Below are 19,968 nucleotides of genomic sequence, written 5' to 3'. Positions count from 1 at the left end.
AGGTGGTCTGGTATTCCCATCTCTTGCAGAATTTTCCACAGTTTATTGTGATCCACACAGTCAAAGGCTTTGGCATAGTCAATAAAGCAGAAATAGATGTTTTTCTGGAACTCTCTTGCTTTTTCCATGATCCAGCAGATGTTGGCAATTTGATCTCTGGTTCCTCTGCCTTTTCTAAAACCAGCTTGAACATCTGAAAGTTCATGGTTCACATATTGCTGAAGCCTGGCTTGGAGAATTTTGAGCATTACTTTACTAGTGTGTGACTACAGACTACTTCAAAAAACACTCCCAAGTTGCTACTTTACTAAATTTCTTTCTCCAATAGAAGTTTAATCATAATAAATTACAAAATGTTTAATTTTCAAAATCTTTATTTTGCTCTACTATAAATTGTCTTCCTAACCCATTATGCCATAATGTTTTAGTGTATATATCTACGTGTGTATGCGAACATATATCAAACTACCAAAATGAGTTATTTCAGAGATGTAGCAAATAGATAGATAACTAAGAAGAGTTAATCTAATACTGTATCCCTCCCTTGGTTTACCTCTTCTTTCAAGTTTTTTAAACTATTTCTCACATTACCCATAAGTTTGTTTAGCAAACATAACATCAACAAAAAATTCTTTCCTGGGTATTAAGGGATGAATGATTAAAATGCAAGCCAATTATAGCTTCTAAGAAACAGTTTACTGTTTATTAACAGGGTTTCTTGAGTATTTTAATGAAAAGACACTAATAAAATCAAATATTTGTTAATCGGTATTTAAATTAAGTGATACTGATTTTATTGAAATTTTAGAAATAGTTTTCAAACATCCACTGATTTAGAAAACATCACAAATCAAGTAAATTGATATTCTGTTAAATAGCTCTTTATGTATATTATATTTTTAATGGATATTTACACTTGTGTAATTTTTTAATATCATGCATTGATGATTTGGAAATACTGATTCATTGAGTTATGCAAATCTTCTAAATGTTGACATATTTCATTATACAATAGCAAAAACTCACATCAATTGATACCACCTACTACCAACCTTATGAGAAAAGTCTTCATCAAGTTTAAAATATTTCCAAATTCTAATTTTTAAAAGCTCAAATTTTATCATTGTCAACAAATAGTTAGTTGTCTTCTCTTACATGACATTTTTGAGAAAATATTTGCCAAATATCTATGTCTAAATAACCATAGTCTATCAATAATTCTTTCAAGTAAAACATGGCACTTATGACAAATGTGACTAGTTCAGCTTATACCTTTTGTCCAAGTGGTTTTCCTTATTTGTGCTAAGGTCTTAGCAGTATTATCCTCTGCAACTTTTGCATCATCATCAAATGTTAACAAATTTAAATTTAAAAAACACAAATACTGTAACTTCTTAGTATAATTATCAAAATAGTTTTTGGCCTTTTAGATCTTCTGAAAGAGTCTTGGAGACCTTTAGAGGTCTGCAACCACACTTTGAAGACCATGGGCTCCGATCAACCTAGAATTATCCTTGCTAGAGATAGGGATGGCCTTCATTCAAGTGACATGAAAGTTGAAAACACCTGGACAAAATTGAAATTCTATCGGCAAGGGAAAGGGTAAGTGGACATTGAAGAAACTTACAAAGTATTCCACAGCAATGTAGTATAGTAGTTAACACTTGCTGAGATAGTGTTAAGTTCAAAAATCACAGTAATAAATTGCATAATGATCAGAGTCTCTAAATTGAAATAATGCTCAACAATGTAGGAAGAACAAGAGAAAATCAATCAAGATAATTACTAGTGTCCAGGATGCCAAGTGGATTGGAGGCACCTTGAAGAAGATAATGATTATAGCTTAATACACTAGCAGAGTGCCTGATACATGGGAAGTGTCCATTAAGTTTGTTGAATAAATGAATGAATGAACAGATTTGTAAAATAAAATAATGAAGAGAATAGTCATGAATGCAGAGCATGAATGTTGGTAGCAAATAAAATAACATTCCAGAAGTGATGGTATAAAACAAGCAAAGAAAAAGGAAGGGCCAATAAAATTTTAAGGCAGCATCTACAAGGAGACTAAGCTAACAATTCACTGTATTCATCAGTTTAAAGTTTATGTAACAGTTGGTAAAATCCAGTATAATCTCTACAGGAATTAACTGTGACATCTAAGAATGATCGGACAGTAGCATGAGTGGGTGCGGTTCATAACACCTCTGAATCGGTGCAACACACCCATAGGAGAACTCTTAACATTTCCTTGTTCATATCTAGCATTTGCTTTTAATTCATTTTATGTAACTCTTTGAAAGGCAGTATATATAAAAAATAATTTGCTATTATCTCAACACTTCTGAGGCATCCAGACAAATATCTTTCAGGAGAAGAGGCAACAGGAAAAGAATAAAGAAATAAGTTTTAATAAACATCATCAAAAGAAACTTAGAGATTAAGTTTTTGGAATTTTTATGACAATATGATTTTTTACCTCTGTTGACCATTTCAATTTCAAATACAGTTTAAGAATTGCTTATTGAAAGGTTTTTTGTCCTTAAAATAATCAAAAAGTGAATAAATTCTGAAAGACTTGTACTTAATTCTAAGTTTTCATGTCAAAAGTCTTTTGAAAATTCCATTATTCAACCTAAAATTGAAAAAAAGATAAAAGTCCAATTGATTTATAGCAAATAATCATAGCAGTCCCCATTCTTTTTACTCTTATACTTCAAGTACTAGTCTGCAATAGAAACAAAAAGAAACTGCTTTCAAAGTAATTTTCTAGGCTGATACTCACTAATTCATCCTTTGAGAAGTTATGTATGTTACATACACTTTAAAAACATAGATTCTGAAAGTGGATGACCTGAGTTCAAATCTCAAATTTGCAAGTTCTTTAAAGGCAGTGCCTGTGTTTTACTCATTTCTGTACTCTTTAAAAAGCAGGAAGAACACTGATTGGCCACTATGGAAAACAGTACAGAGATTCCTCAAAAGTTAAAAAAAAATAAAAAAAATAGAACTACTACATGATCTAACAATTCCAGTCCTAGGTGTTTATTCAAAGAAAGGAAAATCATGAAATAGAAAAGATGTATGCATCCCTATGTTCATTATTGCATTATTTACAATAGCCAAGATACAGGAGCAATTTAAGGGCCCATGAACAGATGAATAGATAAAGATGTGGTATACATATAATGGACTATTACTCAGCCATAAAAGAAAAAATGAAATCTTGCCATTTGTGACAGCATGGACAGACCAACAGGGCATTATGCTAAGTGAAATAAGCCAGACAGAGAAAGACAAATGCTGTATGGTTTCATTTATAAGTAAAACATAAAGAATACAACAAACTAGCAAATACAACAAAAAAGAAACAGACTCACAGATATACAGAACTAGCCGTCACTGGTGGAAAGAAGGAAGCAGGGTCAGGCAAGATAATGGTAGGGGACTAAGAGTTACAAACTACAAAATGTATAAATAAGCTACAAGGGTATATTGTACAACACAGAGAATATAGCCAATATTTTATAAGTATAATATAATCTTTTAAAACTGTGAATCATTTTGTTGTGCACCTGAAACTTATATTTTACACCAGTAAGTGAGCAAGTAAGTGAAAGTCGCTTAGTCGTGTCCGACTCTTTGCGACCCCATGGACTATACAGTCCATGGAATTCTCCAGGCCCAAATACTGGAGTGGGTAGCCTTTCCCTTCTCCAGGGGATCTTTCCAACCCAGGGATCAAATCCAGGTCTCCTGCATTGTGGGCAGATTCTTTACTAGCTGAACCACAAGGGAAGCCCAAATACTTTACACCAACTAAATCTCAATTTTTTAATCTGCTTATTTAATTGGCTGCATCAGGTCTCAGTTGTGGCATGCAGGATCTTTTGTTGCTGCACAGACTCTCCAGCTGTGGCACAGGCTCCAGAGCACACGAGCTTCAGTAGTTGCAGCATGCAGGCTTAGCTGTTCTGTGGCATGTAGAATCTTAGTTACCTGACAAGGGATCTAACTTGTGTCCCTGCATTGAAGGTGGATCTTAACCACTGGACCACCAGGGAAGTTCCTTTACCTCAATTTTTAAAAAGAATCACATGACTGTTAAATGACCAAGGCAAGGGTCAGGTTTAGATTCATCTGACTCTAAAGCCAGCTCACAATGCTATGTATACAACTATTTCAAGCTAACAGAATATTGGAAGATTTGTGTTCAATCCAAAAAAGAAATATAATTGAAGCAGGTTAACTGTCCAAGTTATACAAGGATTTAAAGCATTCAGTGCTATTTGAAAACTGAAATATCCAAGTAGTCATCACAGAAAGTAGGGGGGAAAACCCACTTCCTTCTTGACACATAGCTGTCTGCAACCACTGTGTTATATGACTCCCATCATCATAAAAGAGATATTTTACAGTCCTGGGTCTGTTTGCAGAAAAGTGCTCTATGAAAGCATGAGGAACTGAAACGCAAAGCAACAGGAAATAACAGATGAAAAAGTCTTGTTTAGAAACCAAAACAAAAATAAATAAAAGAATTAGAGTAGGAGTGGCAGTGAATTAGGATTTTGATAATTCACTGCCACTCCTCCTCTAGTTCCTTTATTCATCTTTGCTTTGTTTTTTAAACATGACTTATTCATCTGTTATTTCCTGGTGCTTTGCATTTCAGTTCCTCAGCTTTCCACAGACCACAGATCACAGGACTGTAAAATATCTAAAACTATTTGATGATGATGACAATGAAGACAATGAATGACCACCATGATGAAGATGATGACTAACTACATAATGTAAAAGAATTCCTCAGTTCATTGAGTATTTAACACCTTAGTTGTCTTAGAAAGTGCAATTAATGTCCAGTATAATCCCTGTTACTACTTAACAGTTGAAGAATTCTTTAGAATAAGGAAGTTCATCAAGATTTTTTGTAATACTTTTATGCAAATTTGGGGCTATAGTCAAATCTCTGAATTATACAGATACATAAATACTCTCCTTACATTTCCAATAGGTTTATTGTAACATGCGCAAAAATGGTGCCTCGTCTGACTGTCATTCTGTTCCTAACTTTGCACCTCCTGCCTGGAATGAAAAGTTCAATGGTAAATTTGATTAACAATGGATATGATGGCATTGTCATTGCAATTAACCCTAGTGTACCAGAAGATGAAAAACTCATTCAAAACATAAAGGTAAGAGAAAAGCTTATTATCCACTTATTTTTATTTTGTTAAGTATTTCAACTCATGTTGCCTAGGCAGATATGCACATTCACATAGAGTTATAATTTTCCAAAATTCCTTTGATAATATTCATCATTTATTTAGCATATATCTAAACTGTCAAGGTTAATATCTGCTTAGTTTAAGTATTATGTATCATATATTAATAGCTTTAGTCACTCCCTTAATGAATTATTAAAAGGCCAAACTACTAATATTTTTAACTCATTAAGCTAAAAGAAAGATCTTCAAGCTACTAGAGAATAATTTTGAAACTTTATGAAGTTACTTTTATAATGTTTAAAAAACTAACCTTATTTAAAGCCCTTGAGGTTCATTATCTTATACCTTTTTTCAATTTTTTCAGTTTTCATATTTGTTTAGCTCTGAAAATTTTGAAATTCTTAGGTATCTGATCACAAAGAAAATATTATATTTTTAAGGTTGACTTATTTCCTAATTTTCTTTGGGCTAATCAGTACAATATTCTATATATAGTACTCTTAATATATACTATTTTCTTTGTATCTCAATATCCCTATAAGGTGGTCAACAATGCATGCATGCATGCTCACTCATTTCAGTCGTGTCTGACTTTTTGTGACCCCATAGACTGTAGCCCACCAGACTCTTCTGTCCACGGTATTCTCCAGGCAAGAACACTGGAGTGGGTTGCCAGGACCTGCTCCAGGGGATCTTCCCAACCCAGGGATCAAACCCACGTCCCTTATGTCTCCTGCATTGGCACACAGGTTATCACCAGCAGTACCTGGAAAGCCCACACAATACAGATTATTAATTATCCTTGTTGTATAAATTGAGAGGAGTTAAGTGATTTGTACGTCATACATTAAGTAGCAAAACTAGAACTTGAAGCCAATGACTTACGTAGTCTTAGAAAATTATTGCCTAGTAAAACTTTGCTTTTTATGAACACATTCCATATGAGAAGATAACTCAAAATAAATCTAGTAAATGGTTTTTTCAATTAACAACAGCATAAAATCAACCAAACTTTTAACTCCCAACCCAGTTTTAAGCACCTCTGTCCAATTCAAGAAGCAACTTGCTAACAGACTCCCAGTCTTAATCACCTTTATATCTCACCTAGCACCCTCACTCCCTGCTCCAACTCATGTTGAATGCAGACCTGGACAGGTAAAACTTAAAGAACTGATTTCTAGGTATATAAAAATGAGAGTTTACAGACTAGATAGATATGGTAAAATGTAACCTACTTTTCAGTTAGTCTTTTCCAAAATATTTGGGGAGATGGGCTTAGATCAGCTTCTTCTTGCTTGTTTGTACACTTTCACATTCATTTCATTGTGAAACTGCTACTACAAGGTACTTTTAATTTTGCCAGGAAATGGTAACTGAAGCTTCTACTTACCTGTTTCATGCCACCAAACGAAGAGTTTATTTCAGGAATGTAAGCATTTTAATTCCAATGACGTGGAAGTCAAAATCTGAGTACTTAATGCCAAAACAAGAATCATATGACCAGGTAGGGTATTTTATCTAGCTCCTAAATTGTTTCTTCTTGCTGTGATTTTTAGAAATTAATGCTCATAATTTTGAGTAATTATTAATGACTACTTTAGTATTTAATTTAGTAATATTAATGTTCTAAATTTAGATGAAAATTTCCTTGTTTCTATTGCTCATGAGATCTGTTTTGGTTTGTTTATTCTGCCTTTTAGGCAGAAGTCATAGTTGCTAATCCTTACCTAAAACATGGAGATGATCCCTATACACTTCAATATGGAAGATGTGGAGAAAAAGGACAATATATACATTTTACTCCAAAGTTCTTGCTGACTAATAATTTGCCTATCTATGGGTCCCGAGGTAAGGATATTTATTTCATACTTCTGTTTTTATTTCCACTGGAAACAAATATAACACTGTGATTGATGGTATTTTTTAATCTTTTAAAGGAAAAAATAAGTATTAATTAATATTTTTGTTCAGAAAGTTACTAGTTATGTTCAACCTAACTACATTTCTTTTTGTATGTGTGTTTAATAATAAAGTTAGCCATTTACTGATATTAACTGATTTAACTTCTTTGGTCTAATGAAAGTTGTCAATTTCTAGATTTCCTTGACTCAGTTAGATTGATGATGTGGAGAAGGGAGACTTAAAATATAAGGAAACTGTATTTATATACAAGTTTCCCTCATTATTCAAAAGAAGTGTTCCTATCATAAGTCAGAATGATGTACAAGAAGCATTACCTTAGGACAAATCTTGCTAACAGATACACAAAATATGTTGAGATGAATCACAGATGCTCACAGACACATTTCAAATCTATGAGGCTTGATGCCAAGCACAGTTGCTAGGGAAGGAGCTTGGTGCTGCCACTTTTCCTGCTCTGGGTGTGTGCTGTCTGTAAAACAGTTGGCTGCAAAACAAATGCCTAGTGCTACCTTTGCTTTTTGCCTTTTTTCATGAAAGCAAAATCCTCTTCAAATTTCTTTCTGTTAGTGAAAACAGGTACTAAGGTGGGTCTTTCATAAAAATGAAGTGGTGTATAATGAATTTTCAAAAAGCAGGGATACTTCTGTTGTAAACATAAATTTTAAAGCGGCAATATTCTCTCATAGGCAGAGCATTTGTCCATGAGTGGGCCCATCTCCGATGGGGAATATTTGATGAGTATAACGGGGACCAGCCATTCTATATCTCCAGAAGGAACACTATTGAAGCAACAAGGTATCATTCTATTGAATAAATCTGTTTTCAAATGTTTTCACTTATGAATTTTTAATTTTCTATACTAGGCAAACAAAGACTATCTCTGTGGTCGAGTGCTCACACAGTCAATTGCAATATTCAACCTGTCCCATTATGTATCTAACAATTTCTGAGTATTACATTTTGGAAGCACAATCAATCAAAATTTGGGAATAATTTCAATATTCATGGGGTTGTATTAAAAATATGTTGTTGTCAGAGGAAAGAGTTGGAGAAGGCAATGGCAACCCACTCCAGTACTCTTGCCTGGAAAAACCCATGGACAGAGGAGCCTGGTAAGCTGCAGTCCATGGGGTCGCTAAGAGTCAGACACGACTGAGTGACTTCACTTTCACTTTTCACTTTCATGCATTGGAGAAGGAAATGGCAACCCACTCCAGTGTTCTTGCCTGGAGAATCCCAAGGACGGCGGGGCCTGGTGGGCTGCCATCTATGGGGTCGCACAGAGTCGGACACGACTGAAGCAACTTAGCAGCAGCAGCAGCAGAGGAAAGAGAAAGAAAAAGGTTGTAATCTAAACCTTAAGATATCTGAGAATTAGAGCTCAAGTTCCTACCCAATCTTTTATTCCATGTGGTTCAAAGCTTTTTAAGGTGAATCTGTTTCACTGAAATCATTTAAACTGTTAGAGTCTCATGTTAAGTATATTTTACTTTTCATTTAATCTTGAGCTTAAAGAAAAGAAGTACTTTTCATAAAAATAAGTGAAAATTTTGGTTTTTTAAAGAATAGGTAGAATTAGCACTTATTTATGAATAGATGAGATATTTAAATTAAAACTATCAAATACATGGCATAGTTAATGAGTATTAAAGAACAACAGAAATTAGTGTAATGAAAACTGCTTTGGAATAAAAAAACAAAGTAGAGAAAAGAGGTGTGGTAGAAAAATGCCTTTGTATTGTTCGCTTTATGTCTACTAAGCTGCTAGAATCTTTCACAGACTAGGGTTTCAACTCAGGAAACACTCTCTCCTCTTCTCATGCAACAACCCCTCCCAGCACCACCTCCCGTATTCAGATAATGCTTGTTGGTCCTTCCAGTCTCAGTTTAAATGCTTCCCCTCAAGTGTCTTTCCTCTCCCTCCATTTGTGATATCCTGGAGACTGTTCCCAAAGCAACATGCACGGGCTGCTCTCACCTGTGTGTGTGTATGTGTGTGTGCGTGTGTGTCTGTGTGCGCTCAGGCACTCACTCGTGTCTCTTTGTGACCCCATGGACTGCAGTCCACCAGGCTCCTCTGTCCATGGAATTTTCTAGGCAAGAATACTGGAGTGGGTTGCCATTTAATCTTTGAGGGTGCTTCTCTCACAATGGGCAATAATTTTCTGTATCATTTTATTTTCTCCACTAGACTTTAAGATCCTTGAGGACTGATTTTTTTAATCTCCTAGCCTTGTACATGGCATAAAGTAAAAACTAAACAAAGAATCTATCAAACAACTACTTTTTAAAAGTTAATGAAAAATAAATCAGGTTCCTTATCAGTCACAAAGATATATAGTAAAAACAAGTATTGAAAATAACACTGAGTTCCCATTGTGAGCCAGGCACTTTGTTGGAGGCAGTGTAAGTTTAATTTTCAGGCTTACTCTAGAGCTAACCTTCTGGGAAAATATGACTAATCATTTCTTTTAACCCTTGAAATACAAATAAATTAATTTAAATGGATTAATGGAATGAAGTTTAATATTAACACAGAATGGGATAAATCCTGCAGATAAACAAGAACTCTTTAGAATCTTTTACCCATACCCTACTCCACCTCATTCTCTGCCAGGGATTTGACAATTCTCTTACTTATAAAGACCAAAAGGTTTGAACACACAAGCATTTCTATACAGGGTTTATTTTTATTTCTTAATTCAGTCTAGCTCAATAAAATGTAAAATGTAAACACAAAAACCACACATGGTTTTTTATGTATGATATATACATCTATGTATATATGTATATATCTATTTAGCAATATGGGCTTCTCTGGTAGCTCAGCTGGTAAAGAATCTGCCTGTAATGCATAAGACTCAGGTTCGATTCCTGGATCAGAAAGACCCTCTGGAAAAGGGATAGGCTACCCACTCCAGTATTCCTGGGCTTACCTGGTGGCTCAGATAGTAAAGAATCTGCCTGCAATGCGGGAGACCGAGTTCAATCCCTGGGTTGGGAAGAACCCTTGGAGGAGGGCATGGCAACCCACTCCAGTAGTCTTGCCTGGAGAAACTCATGGACAGAAGAGCCTGGCGGGCTACAGGCCACAGGGTTGCAAAGAGTCAGACACAACTGAAGACTAAGCACAGCACAACATATACAGCAATATCAGTTCAGATCGGTTGTGTCCAACTCTTCGCAACCCCATGGACTGCATCACGCCAGAATTCCCTGTCAATCACCAACTCCCAGAGCTTACTCAAACTCATGTTCATCAAGTCGGTGATGCCATCCAACCATCTCATCCTCTGTTGTTCCCGTCTCCTCCCGCCTTCAATCTTTCCCAGCATCAGGGTCTTTTCAAATGAATCAGTTCTTTGCATAAGGTGGCCAAAGTATAGGAGTTTCAGCTTCAGCATCAGTCCTTCCAATGAATATTCAGGATTGATTTCCTTTAGGATTAACTGGTTTGATCTCCTTCAAGTCCAAGGGATTCTCAAGAGTCTTCTCCAACACCACAGTTCAAAAGCATCAACTCTTCAGAGCTCAGCTTTCTTTATAGTCCAACTCTCACATCCATACATGACTACTGGAAAAACCATAGCTTTGATTAGATGGACCTTTGTCAGTAAAGAAATACCTCTGCTTTTGAATATGTTCTCTAGGTTGGTCATAGCTTTTCTTCCAAGGAGTAAGTGTCTTTTAATTTCGTGGCTGCAGTCACCATCTGCAGTGATTTTGGACGCCAAAGAAATAAAGTCTCTTACTGTTTCCATTGTTTACCCATCTACTTGCCATGGAGTGATGGGACCAGATGCCATGATCTTAGTTTTCTGAATGTTGAGCTTTAAGCCAACTTTTTTCACTCTCCTCTTTCAATTTCATCAAGAGGCTCTTTATACACACACACACACACACACACATGTGCAAGTATATATGTATATGTGTACCATGAGTAGGAAAGAGGGTTTTAAGCATAATGTTGACTCTCCCCTCCCCAATGGGAAGCAACTCCTCTGTATCTTTTACCTCAATTAATGTTCACAACATCCCTGTGAGGAATTATCATCTTTAGCTCAAAGTCACAAGGAGCTAATAGATACGTTGATCACTTTAATGAACAGTGAATATTAATACATATGAATTAACATTATTGTTCTTGTTGAAGCTGATGGTGAATAGGGGTAGGACACTGTGCCTACTTTTGTCAAAATGGAATTTGGTACATGGTCCATAGCAATTATCACTGAGGGAATGATTTTAGGATGTTAATATCTATTTATAATTTCTCTGGCCTTCATATATAAATGTAATCTAATTCTTTCACCATAGATGTTCAACTCATATTACTGGTACTAATGTGATTGTCAAATGCCAGGGAGGCAGCTGTATAACAAGGCCATGCAGACGTGACTCACAGACAGGGCTGTATGAGGCAAAATGTACATTCCTTCCAGAAAAATCCCAGACTGCAAGGGAGTCCATCATGTTTATGCAAAGTCTCCATTCTGTAAGTACCTTCTTTTTCTAGTCTTACAAAGGAAGCCTTTGGAAAAAATTAATTAGGGAAGCTGAATTTTCTACTGTGAAATTATATATACCAATAGAAGTATGGAAAATTACTAAGACAGTTAACTAACAGTCATTTTATCCAGTCTTGTGTCACCAGTCCTGTCAGAATATATCTGGAAATTATCCCATACTTTATTACTAACCTGTCTTTTTTTCTTCAGAGGTAAAACTGTACCCTCCTCATTGGTATCACAGAATTTCTTATAGCATCCCTTCCCTCATTTGACTTCTGTATTGTCTAGAACTACAACCTTAATTATTTCCTCTAAGTGTTATTCATACTACGTTTCCAAAGCAAATCATTCTGTAGCTTCAGAAAGTACTGACAGTCTCTGCTTTCCATTACCTTCACACTAAAGCACACTATGCTTGGCAAAATGATATTGTGAAAACATAAATGGCTCTGTCTCTACAGAACAACAAACAACTGCTTAATCTGAAATTTAATTCTCTAGTTTTTTAAATGGGAATTTAAAAATACTTTACAGTACTACTGTTGTTAGTTTTATAAGAGCTAATATAAATAAAGTATGACAACAGTGCTTAGCACAAGGTGAGTACAAAGTAAACTTAAATTTTTTAATTTTTTAAAATTATAAAATATTTGGATAATAGGAAATTATCTCTTTCCCTGGATAAATTCAGCTTAATTAATGTAAGCATATTATAGTTAACTCAATGAAAGTTTCCAAACATTAAAAATAGACTTTTAAATATGAAACATATGAAAGTTTTCAAAAACATCAAATCAAAATAAAGAATACTATCTGTAGATAGTAAACTAACAATTAAAAGAAGCAAATTTTCATATACCAAATTACTAGTAACATAGACTTTATGGGTAGAGGTTTGTAAAAGCCTATTATTTCCAATAAGCTTTAAAATTGCTTTGAAGTCTAGGGAATTAATAATGAAAGACTTGAGTAAAAATATAGACCTGATAAATTCTTCTAAAACTCCTAAATGAATCCAGTGAGATTTTTAAGTAAAAATTGTTTTCCAGCCTAATAAAGCTCCCTCCTGGGAATATCTGAAGCATGAGTCTAGAAACCTCACTTTAACCTGCTGCAAGTAGATCCACAAAGGTAGCCAAAGAATTCAACATCCAAATAGATATTAGATCATGTGACACAAGAAGATAATTGGAACATATACTGTCTGTACCAAATTATAAATTCCGAAAGCATCTGCCTATTAAGAAATAACTGATGCTGTCTATCATAAAATAAATAATAATGAAGAAGGAAAATCATGTAGCTGAAATATGGAGGGCAACTTATATAAGATATGGCTCAGAGATAAATACTGTACTTTAATTTATAATATCTTGTGCATAACACTAACCTTATAATTATTATCACATAGACTAAATACATACCTTCTAATTATTATCACATAGACTAAATACATTGTATGACTATACCCAAGGCATAAGCTCAGACCCAGGAGAAATACACTCTGAAATAATGAATATTCAAGTCCATGATTTTCTTCCTTTAAACTTCATTATTCCCATTTCATGTCCAGCACTGTATTAGGAGCAGAAAAAATATACAAATAATTAAAAAGAATTGTTTTTGAGGAACTCAATTTAGTGAGGCTGGTAGATATAAGAAAAATAAATAAGAATACAAAGTCGGAAGAAATAGAAACCAAGTATTGTGGGAGTACAGAAAATGTCTCCAACTAGAGGTCAGAAAACGGATTCTAAAAGAAATGAGCTTTGAGTTGGGATTTGGAAAAAAAATTAGTATGAACTTGCTAAAGCAGGAAGAGAAAGTGTATTCTAGGCAAAGAAACAGGTTTACAAAAACAAAGATGGAAAAATACACAGATGCCACACATGACTGCACAAGTTGAGCACTGCCAAATTATCTGCAGCATGGTCACTGAAATTTTAATATTTATTAGAACAATTTTCAAGTTATTGTTGTTGTTCAGTCACTAAGACGTGCCCAAGTCTTTGCAACCCCATGAACTGCAGCACGCCAGGCTTCCCTGTCCTTCACCACCTCCCAGATTTTGCTCAAACTCATGTTCATTGACTCAGTGATGCCATCCAACCATCTCATCTGCTGTTGCCACCTTCACCTGCTGCCTTCAATCTTTCCCAGCATCAGGGTCTTTTTCAGTGAGTCAGTCCTTCGTATCAGGTGGCCAAAGTACTGGAGCTTCAGCATCAGCATCAGCATCAGTCCTTCCAATGAATATTCAGGGTTGGTTTCCTTTAGGATTGACCATTTTAATCTCCTTGCTGTTCAAGTGACTCTCAAGTGTTCTCCAACACCACAGTTCAAAAGCATCAATTCTTTGGCACTCAGCCTTCTTTATAGTCCAACTCTCACATTCATACATGACTACTGGAAAAACCATAGCCTTGACTAGATGGACCTTTGTTGGCAAAGTAATGGCTCTACTTTTTAATATACTGTCTATAATGGCACCCCACTCCAGTATTCTTGCCTGGAAAATCCCATGGACGGAGGAGCCTGGAAGGCTGCAGTCCATGGGGTCGCTGAGGGTCGGACACGACTGAACGACTTCACTTTCACTTTTCACTTGCATGCATTGGAGAAGGAAATGGCAACCCACTCCAGCGTTCTTGCCTGGAGAATCCCAGGGACGGCAGAGCCTGGTGGGCTGCAGTCTATGGAGTCGCACAGAGTCAGACACGACTGAAGCGACTTAGCAGCAGCAGCAGCAGCCTTCTTTATGGTCCAACTCTCACATTCATACATGACTACTGGATAGAAATAAAAAGAACTCGAGAAAGGGGCACCTTCCTATAATTTGCACAAATTTCCTGTTCTCTTTTTCCATTTGGATTAGTGAGAACCTTATAAAAGTTTCTGGCATACTCTAAAGAACAGGAGAAAGTTCAGTGTCCTATAAGCAAAATATACACGGTAAGGAAGAAACATGGAATGAGACTGAAACACAAAATTGGAAGCTACAAACCTAAGGTGTTCAGATTTTTATTTTATCAATCTCAGGCTTGTAATGTAACCAGCTAATTCCTTCAGGACAATTCTACTGTCTGTGAAAAATAAAAGGGAGTGAGATAGTGGAGGTAGGCAGACCAATTGGAAGGACATGAAAACAGGCAGACAAGAGACCTGAAGGTCACAAATAAAGGCAGTGACAGTAGTAAAAGGAATCATGTTTCATATGCATTTCATAACATCAAGATGGTTATAAATCACTGCTTTGACTGAAAACTATACTTTTCTTCCATCCAATATATCCCCTTCTAAGAAATATTGGTCAGAAACATAAGAGAAGGAAAAGAAACTCTTACAACTTGAATAAAAGTTATGCAGGTTTAATAATTTAGTTCTAAACCTGAATTTATAGCCAGAGATTTATATAAGGAGGGCGTTTAAAAAAAACAAAATGACACTTACAAAGCTGAGACTTTACTGTAAGACAAATTCTCTCCTAATGTTATACTAGTTTATCCAGTGTTTCTCCAACTTGCTAAATTTTCAAAACTTGGAGGATTTTAATAGGTTCTATAGTAATGGACGGAGAAGGCAATGGCACCCCACTCCAGTACTCTTGCCTGGAAAATCCCAAGGATGGAGGAGCCTGGAAGGCTGCAGTCCATGGGGTCACTAAGAGTCGGACACGACTGAGTGACTTCACTTTCACTTTTCACTTGCATGCCTTGGAGAAGGAAATGGCAACCCACTCCAGTGTTCTTGCCTGGAGAATCCCAGGGACGGGGGAGCCTGGTGGGCTGCCGTCTCTGGGGTCGCGCAGAGTCGGACACAACTGAAGCGACTTAGCAGCAGCAGCAGCATAGTAATGGAACATCATTTGGCAGAATTACTGGACATGACTCACCAGTTCAGTTCAGTTCAGTGGCTCAGTCGCATCCGACTCTTTGCGACCCAATGCACTGCAGCATATCAGGCTTCCCTGTCCATCACCAACTCCCGGAGCTTACTCAAACTCATGTCCATCGAGTCTGTGATGCCATCCAACCATCTCATCCTCTGTCATCCCCTTCTCCTCCTGCCTTCAATCTTTCCCAGCAACAGGGTCTTTTCAAATGAGTCAGTTCTTTACATTAGGTGGCCAAAGTATTGAAGTTTCTGCTTCAGCATGCCAATGAATATTCAGGACTGATTTCCTTTAGGATGGATAGGTTGGATCTCCTTGCAGTCCAAGAGACTCTCAAGAGCCTTCTCCAACACCACAGTTCAAAAGCATCAATTCTTCAGTGCTCAGCTTTCTGATAGTCCAACTATCACATATATACATAACTACTGGAAAAACCATAGCTTTGACTAGACAGACCTTTGTCAGCAAAGTAATGTCTCTGCTTTTTAATATGCTGTCTAGGTTGGTCCAAGGAGTTAGTGTCTTTTATTTTTTTTTTTTAAAGGGTAGAGATACTTTTTAATAGGTTAAGTGGAAATAACTCCTTAGTCAATTAAACAAAGCATAGTCTTCCTTCTTTATTACTTATAATAATAAAGTACATAAAGACTCATTCTGTGCCATCATTATTCATCTCTTTAGTAGAGTTGAAAAGAATTCGTGAAAATTAATGTTCACAAAAGTTAAGTCTTGGTAATTAGAATAAGGAAGAACAGAAGACAAAGACATCAACATAATTGCTTTTTCCTCAACCCATTGCTAATTTTCAAGATTTGACTGTGATATTGACTGGTAGGTTGGTCCAAGGAGTTAGTGTCTTTTAATTTCATGGCTGCAATCACCATCTGTAGCGATTTGGGAGCCCCCCCAAAAAAGTCAGCCATTCTTTCCACTGTTTTCCCATCTATTTGCCATGAAGTGATGGGAACAGATGCCATGATCTTAGTTTTTTCAATGTTGAGTTTTAAGCCAGCTTTTTCACTCTCCTCTTTCATTTTCATCAAGAGGCTCTTTAGTTCTTCTTCACTTTCTGCCATAAGGGCGGTGTCATCTGCGTATCTGAGGTTATTGATATTTCTCCTAGCAATCTTGATTCTAGCTTGTGTCTCATCCAGCCCAGCGTTTCTCATGATGTACTATGCATATAATTAAGCAGGGTGACAATATACAGCCTTGACGTACTCCTTTCCCGATTTGGAACCAGTCTGTTGTTCCATGTCCAGTTCTACCTGTTGCTTCTTGATCTGCATACAGATTTCTCAGGAGGCAGGTCAGGTGGCCTGGTATTCCCATCTCTTTCAGAATTTTCCACAGTTTATTGTGATCCACACAGTCAAAGGCTTTGACATAGTCAAGAAAGCAGAAATAGATGTTTTTCTGGAACTCTCTTGCTTTTTCCATGATCCAGCAGATGTTGGCAATTTGATCTCTGGTTCCTCTGCCTTTTCTAAAACCAGCTTGAACATCTGGAAGTTCATGGTTCACGTACTGCTGAAGCCTGGCTTGGAGAATTTTGAGCATTACTTTACTAGCGTGGGAGACGAGTGCAATTGTGTGGTAGTTTGAGCATTCTTTGGCATTGCCTTTCTTTGGGATTGGAATGAAAACTGACTTTTTCCAGTCCTGTGGCCACTGTTGAGTTTTCCAAATTTTCTGGCATATTGCATGCAGCACTTTTCACAGCATCATCTTTTAGGATTTGAAACAGCTCAACTGCAATTCTATCACCTCCACTAGCTTTGTTCGTAGTGATGCTTCCTAAGGAGGCATCACATTTCTTTTCTTTCTTCCCACATTGTCATTACTTTTTCAGGAGTATTATTTTATTTATTTCTGAGTTCACAGAGCCAATAACATTCAGAGTAACAATGTAACAATGTAACATTGTTACATATTTGTTTTCAAGTTTTCCAATAAATTATAAAGAGATAGCAAATACTTAGGCAATTAAAGAAGGCTATTTTCTTTAGCCTACTCTTAGGGGTCAGCTAGAAATTACTACAAATCCTACCCGTTTTTCCATTAAACTTATTTTAAAGCTTGAATTCCCCAAGAGTCTAGAAGGGAAAGTAAGAAGTTAACTTAAGCAGTTAAGATGATGTCAGCCACCATCATCTCCCAAGGGCTTCCCTGGTAACTCAGATGGTGAAGAATCTGCCTGCAATGCAGAAGACCTGGGTTCGATCTCTGAGTCAGAAAGATTCCCTGGAGAAGGGAATGGCTACCCACTCCAGTATTCTTGCTTGGAGAATTCCATGGACAGAGGATTCTGGCAGGCTATAGTCCATGGGGTCACAAAGAGTCAGACACCCATAACTAAAAAAATTACCAAATAATTTTCCAGTGCATATGATTTTACTTTGCTTTTTCTCCACTAAAGTATGCAAAACAGATGTGAGAATGTTAGATTATGAAATAATTGTTAATTAGCAGGAGATAAAATCTGTTAAGGATGTATAACACAGCCAGCTGTATATTTGGAAAGGGAGGTAATGCATCAGTTACTGTATAATTGTCTTTCAATTGATTTTTTTCCAGGTGACTGAATTTTGTACAGAAAAAACACACAATATGGAAGCTCCAAACCTACAAAACAAAATGTGCAATGGCAAAAGCACATGGGATGTAATCATGAACTCTACTGACTTTCAGAATACATCTCCCATGACAGAAGTGAATCCACCAACTCAACCTACATTTTCATTGCTCAAGTCCAAACAGCGAGTAGTTTGTTTGGTACTTGATAAATCTGGAAGCATGTCTTCAGTAAGATTTGTATTTTTTAGCTCTTTTAAATTAAGATATTTAAGCTAATAGATGTATAATTTAATCTTAGGGTTAGTTTTACTAAGCTAACCAAAATTTATTATTCTAATAAATTTTAATCAATGATTTTGTATGGACAAGCACTAGAAGATAATATACTAAAATAAAAGTAATTTTTATATTAAGGTTATTGGATTATGGATGACATTTATTCTTTTAACTTTTAGTTCTAACAAACAAGAAATAATATAACTGAACAAAAAGAAAAAATGAAAATCACTCATGATTCCACCACTGAGCATAATTCTTTGTTTCTGTTTATGCACTTGTATTTCCTTCTCAAAAATGTGATTATCTTGCATAATATTTCATAATATGATTTTTTACTTACTATACCTTAAACACTCCCCAGGGGAAAAAATGATTCCATGAGACATATTTTAATGATTGTATAATATGCACAAACTACAATTTAGTCAAATAACTCCTCATTAATGGATATTTTGATGATTTTCAACTTATCAAAAATTACACTGCAACAAACACTTTTGTGTGCATTTTAAATTATTTCCTTATTGTTAAAGAAGACGGTATACATTTTCAGGGCTTTCCCAAGTATGACATGACTGACTTTTTAAGTTTTTCTTTAATATTTCTTTTTAATATAATGAAGTTAAATGCTAAAATACAGTAATAAATTATTACCATGCTCTCTGGCCATAAGCTTTCTTTTCACCAGTCTGTCAAGATTGGAGGAAACTCGGGGATTGTTCAGACATGCCACAATAATTGATTCAGTGATCACTGGAATTATTTAATCCCTTTAGTTTAAATTATAAGAATTTGTCAGGGATATTAAAACAAATAGGGGCTTCCCTGGTGGCTCAGAGGTTAAAGCACCTGCCTGCAATGCGGGAGACCCAGGTTTGATCCCTGGGTCGGGAAGATACCCTGGAGAAGGAAATGGCAACCCACTCCAGTACTCTTGCCTGGAGAATCCCATGGAAGGAAGAGCCTGGTAGGCTACAGTCCACGGGGTCGCAAAGAGTCGGACACAACTGAGCGACTTCACTTTCACTTTCACTTTCTTTTCTTACAGGAAGATCGTCTCTTTCGAATGAATCAAGCAGCAGAATTATTCTTGATTCAAATTATTGAAAAGGGATCCTTGGTTGGGATGGTTACATTTGACAGTGTTGCTGAAATCCAAAATAATCTAACAAAAATAACTGATGATAATGTTTACAAAAATATCACTGCAAATCTGCCTCAAGAAGCTAATGGTGGAACTGCAATTTGTAAGGGGCTCAAAGCAGGATTTCAGGTAAAATAAAAATGCTTTTAAAAGTATCATTTGCATTTATTATTACTTTTAATATTGTCCAGCTATCTTACAAGGGTCGTGAGCATAGAGGTCTCTCATTTAAATAATTTTTTTCAATAGTAAAAGACGTTTATCTCTTTTCACAATCAATAGCCAGACAAAAAATAAAAGATAATTACAATTGCAGGCCATAATCGGGACATGATTAATCTAACAATATAAAGTAATTACATACAGTTTGGGGGGGGTCAAGCAGAGTGATGTGCTAAGTGGAAGTACCTACAT

At 36.0% G+C, this 19,968-nt stretch overlaps 1 protein-coding gene across 1 annotated transcript in view; it reads left to right on the top strand.

Annotated features, from left to right (window-relative positions):
• The first annotated feature begins 5,024 nt into the window (after positions 1–5,024).
• The window catches only part of LOC129655190 (calcium-activated chloride channel regulator 1), a 32,561-nt gene continuing 17,617 nt past the window's right edge, over positions 5,025–19,968 (top strand). Inside the window, exons 1-7 of the mRNA XM_055585288.1 lie at positions 5,025–5,195; positions 6,592–6,732; positions 6,929–7,076; positions 7,838–7,946; positions 11,469–11,646; positions 18,132–18,359; positions 19,459–19,683. Of these exons, the coding sequence (XP_055441263.1) occupies positions 5,037–5,195; positions 6,592–6,732; positions 6,929–7,076; positions 7,838–7,946; positions 11,469–11,646; positions 18,132–18,359; positions 19,459–19,683 (1,188 nt within the window). The 5' untranslated portion in view covers positions 5,025–5,036. The remainder of the gene's footprint in view (positions 5,196–6,591; positions 6,733–6,928; positions 7,077–7,837; positions 7,947–11,468; positions 11,647–18,131; positions 18,360–19,458; positions 19,684–19,968) is intronic.

This window comes from Bubalus kerabau, chromosome 6, assembly GCF_029407905.1.
Source record: "Bubalus kerabau isolate K-KA32 ecotype Philippines breed swamp buffalo chromosome 6, PCC_UOA_SB_1v2, whole genome shotgun sequence".
Lineage (NCBI taxonomy): Eukaryota > Metazoa > Chordata > Mammalia > Artiodactyla > Bovidae > Bubalus > Bubalus kerabau.
Note: the sequence above shows the minus strand (reverse complement) of the source record. Positions and strands in the feature narration are given on the sequence as shown.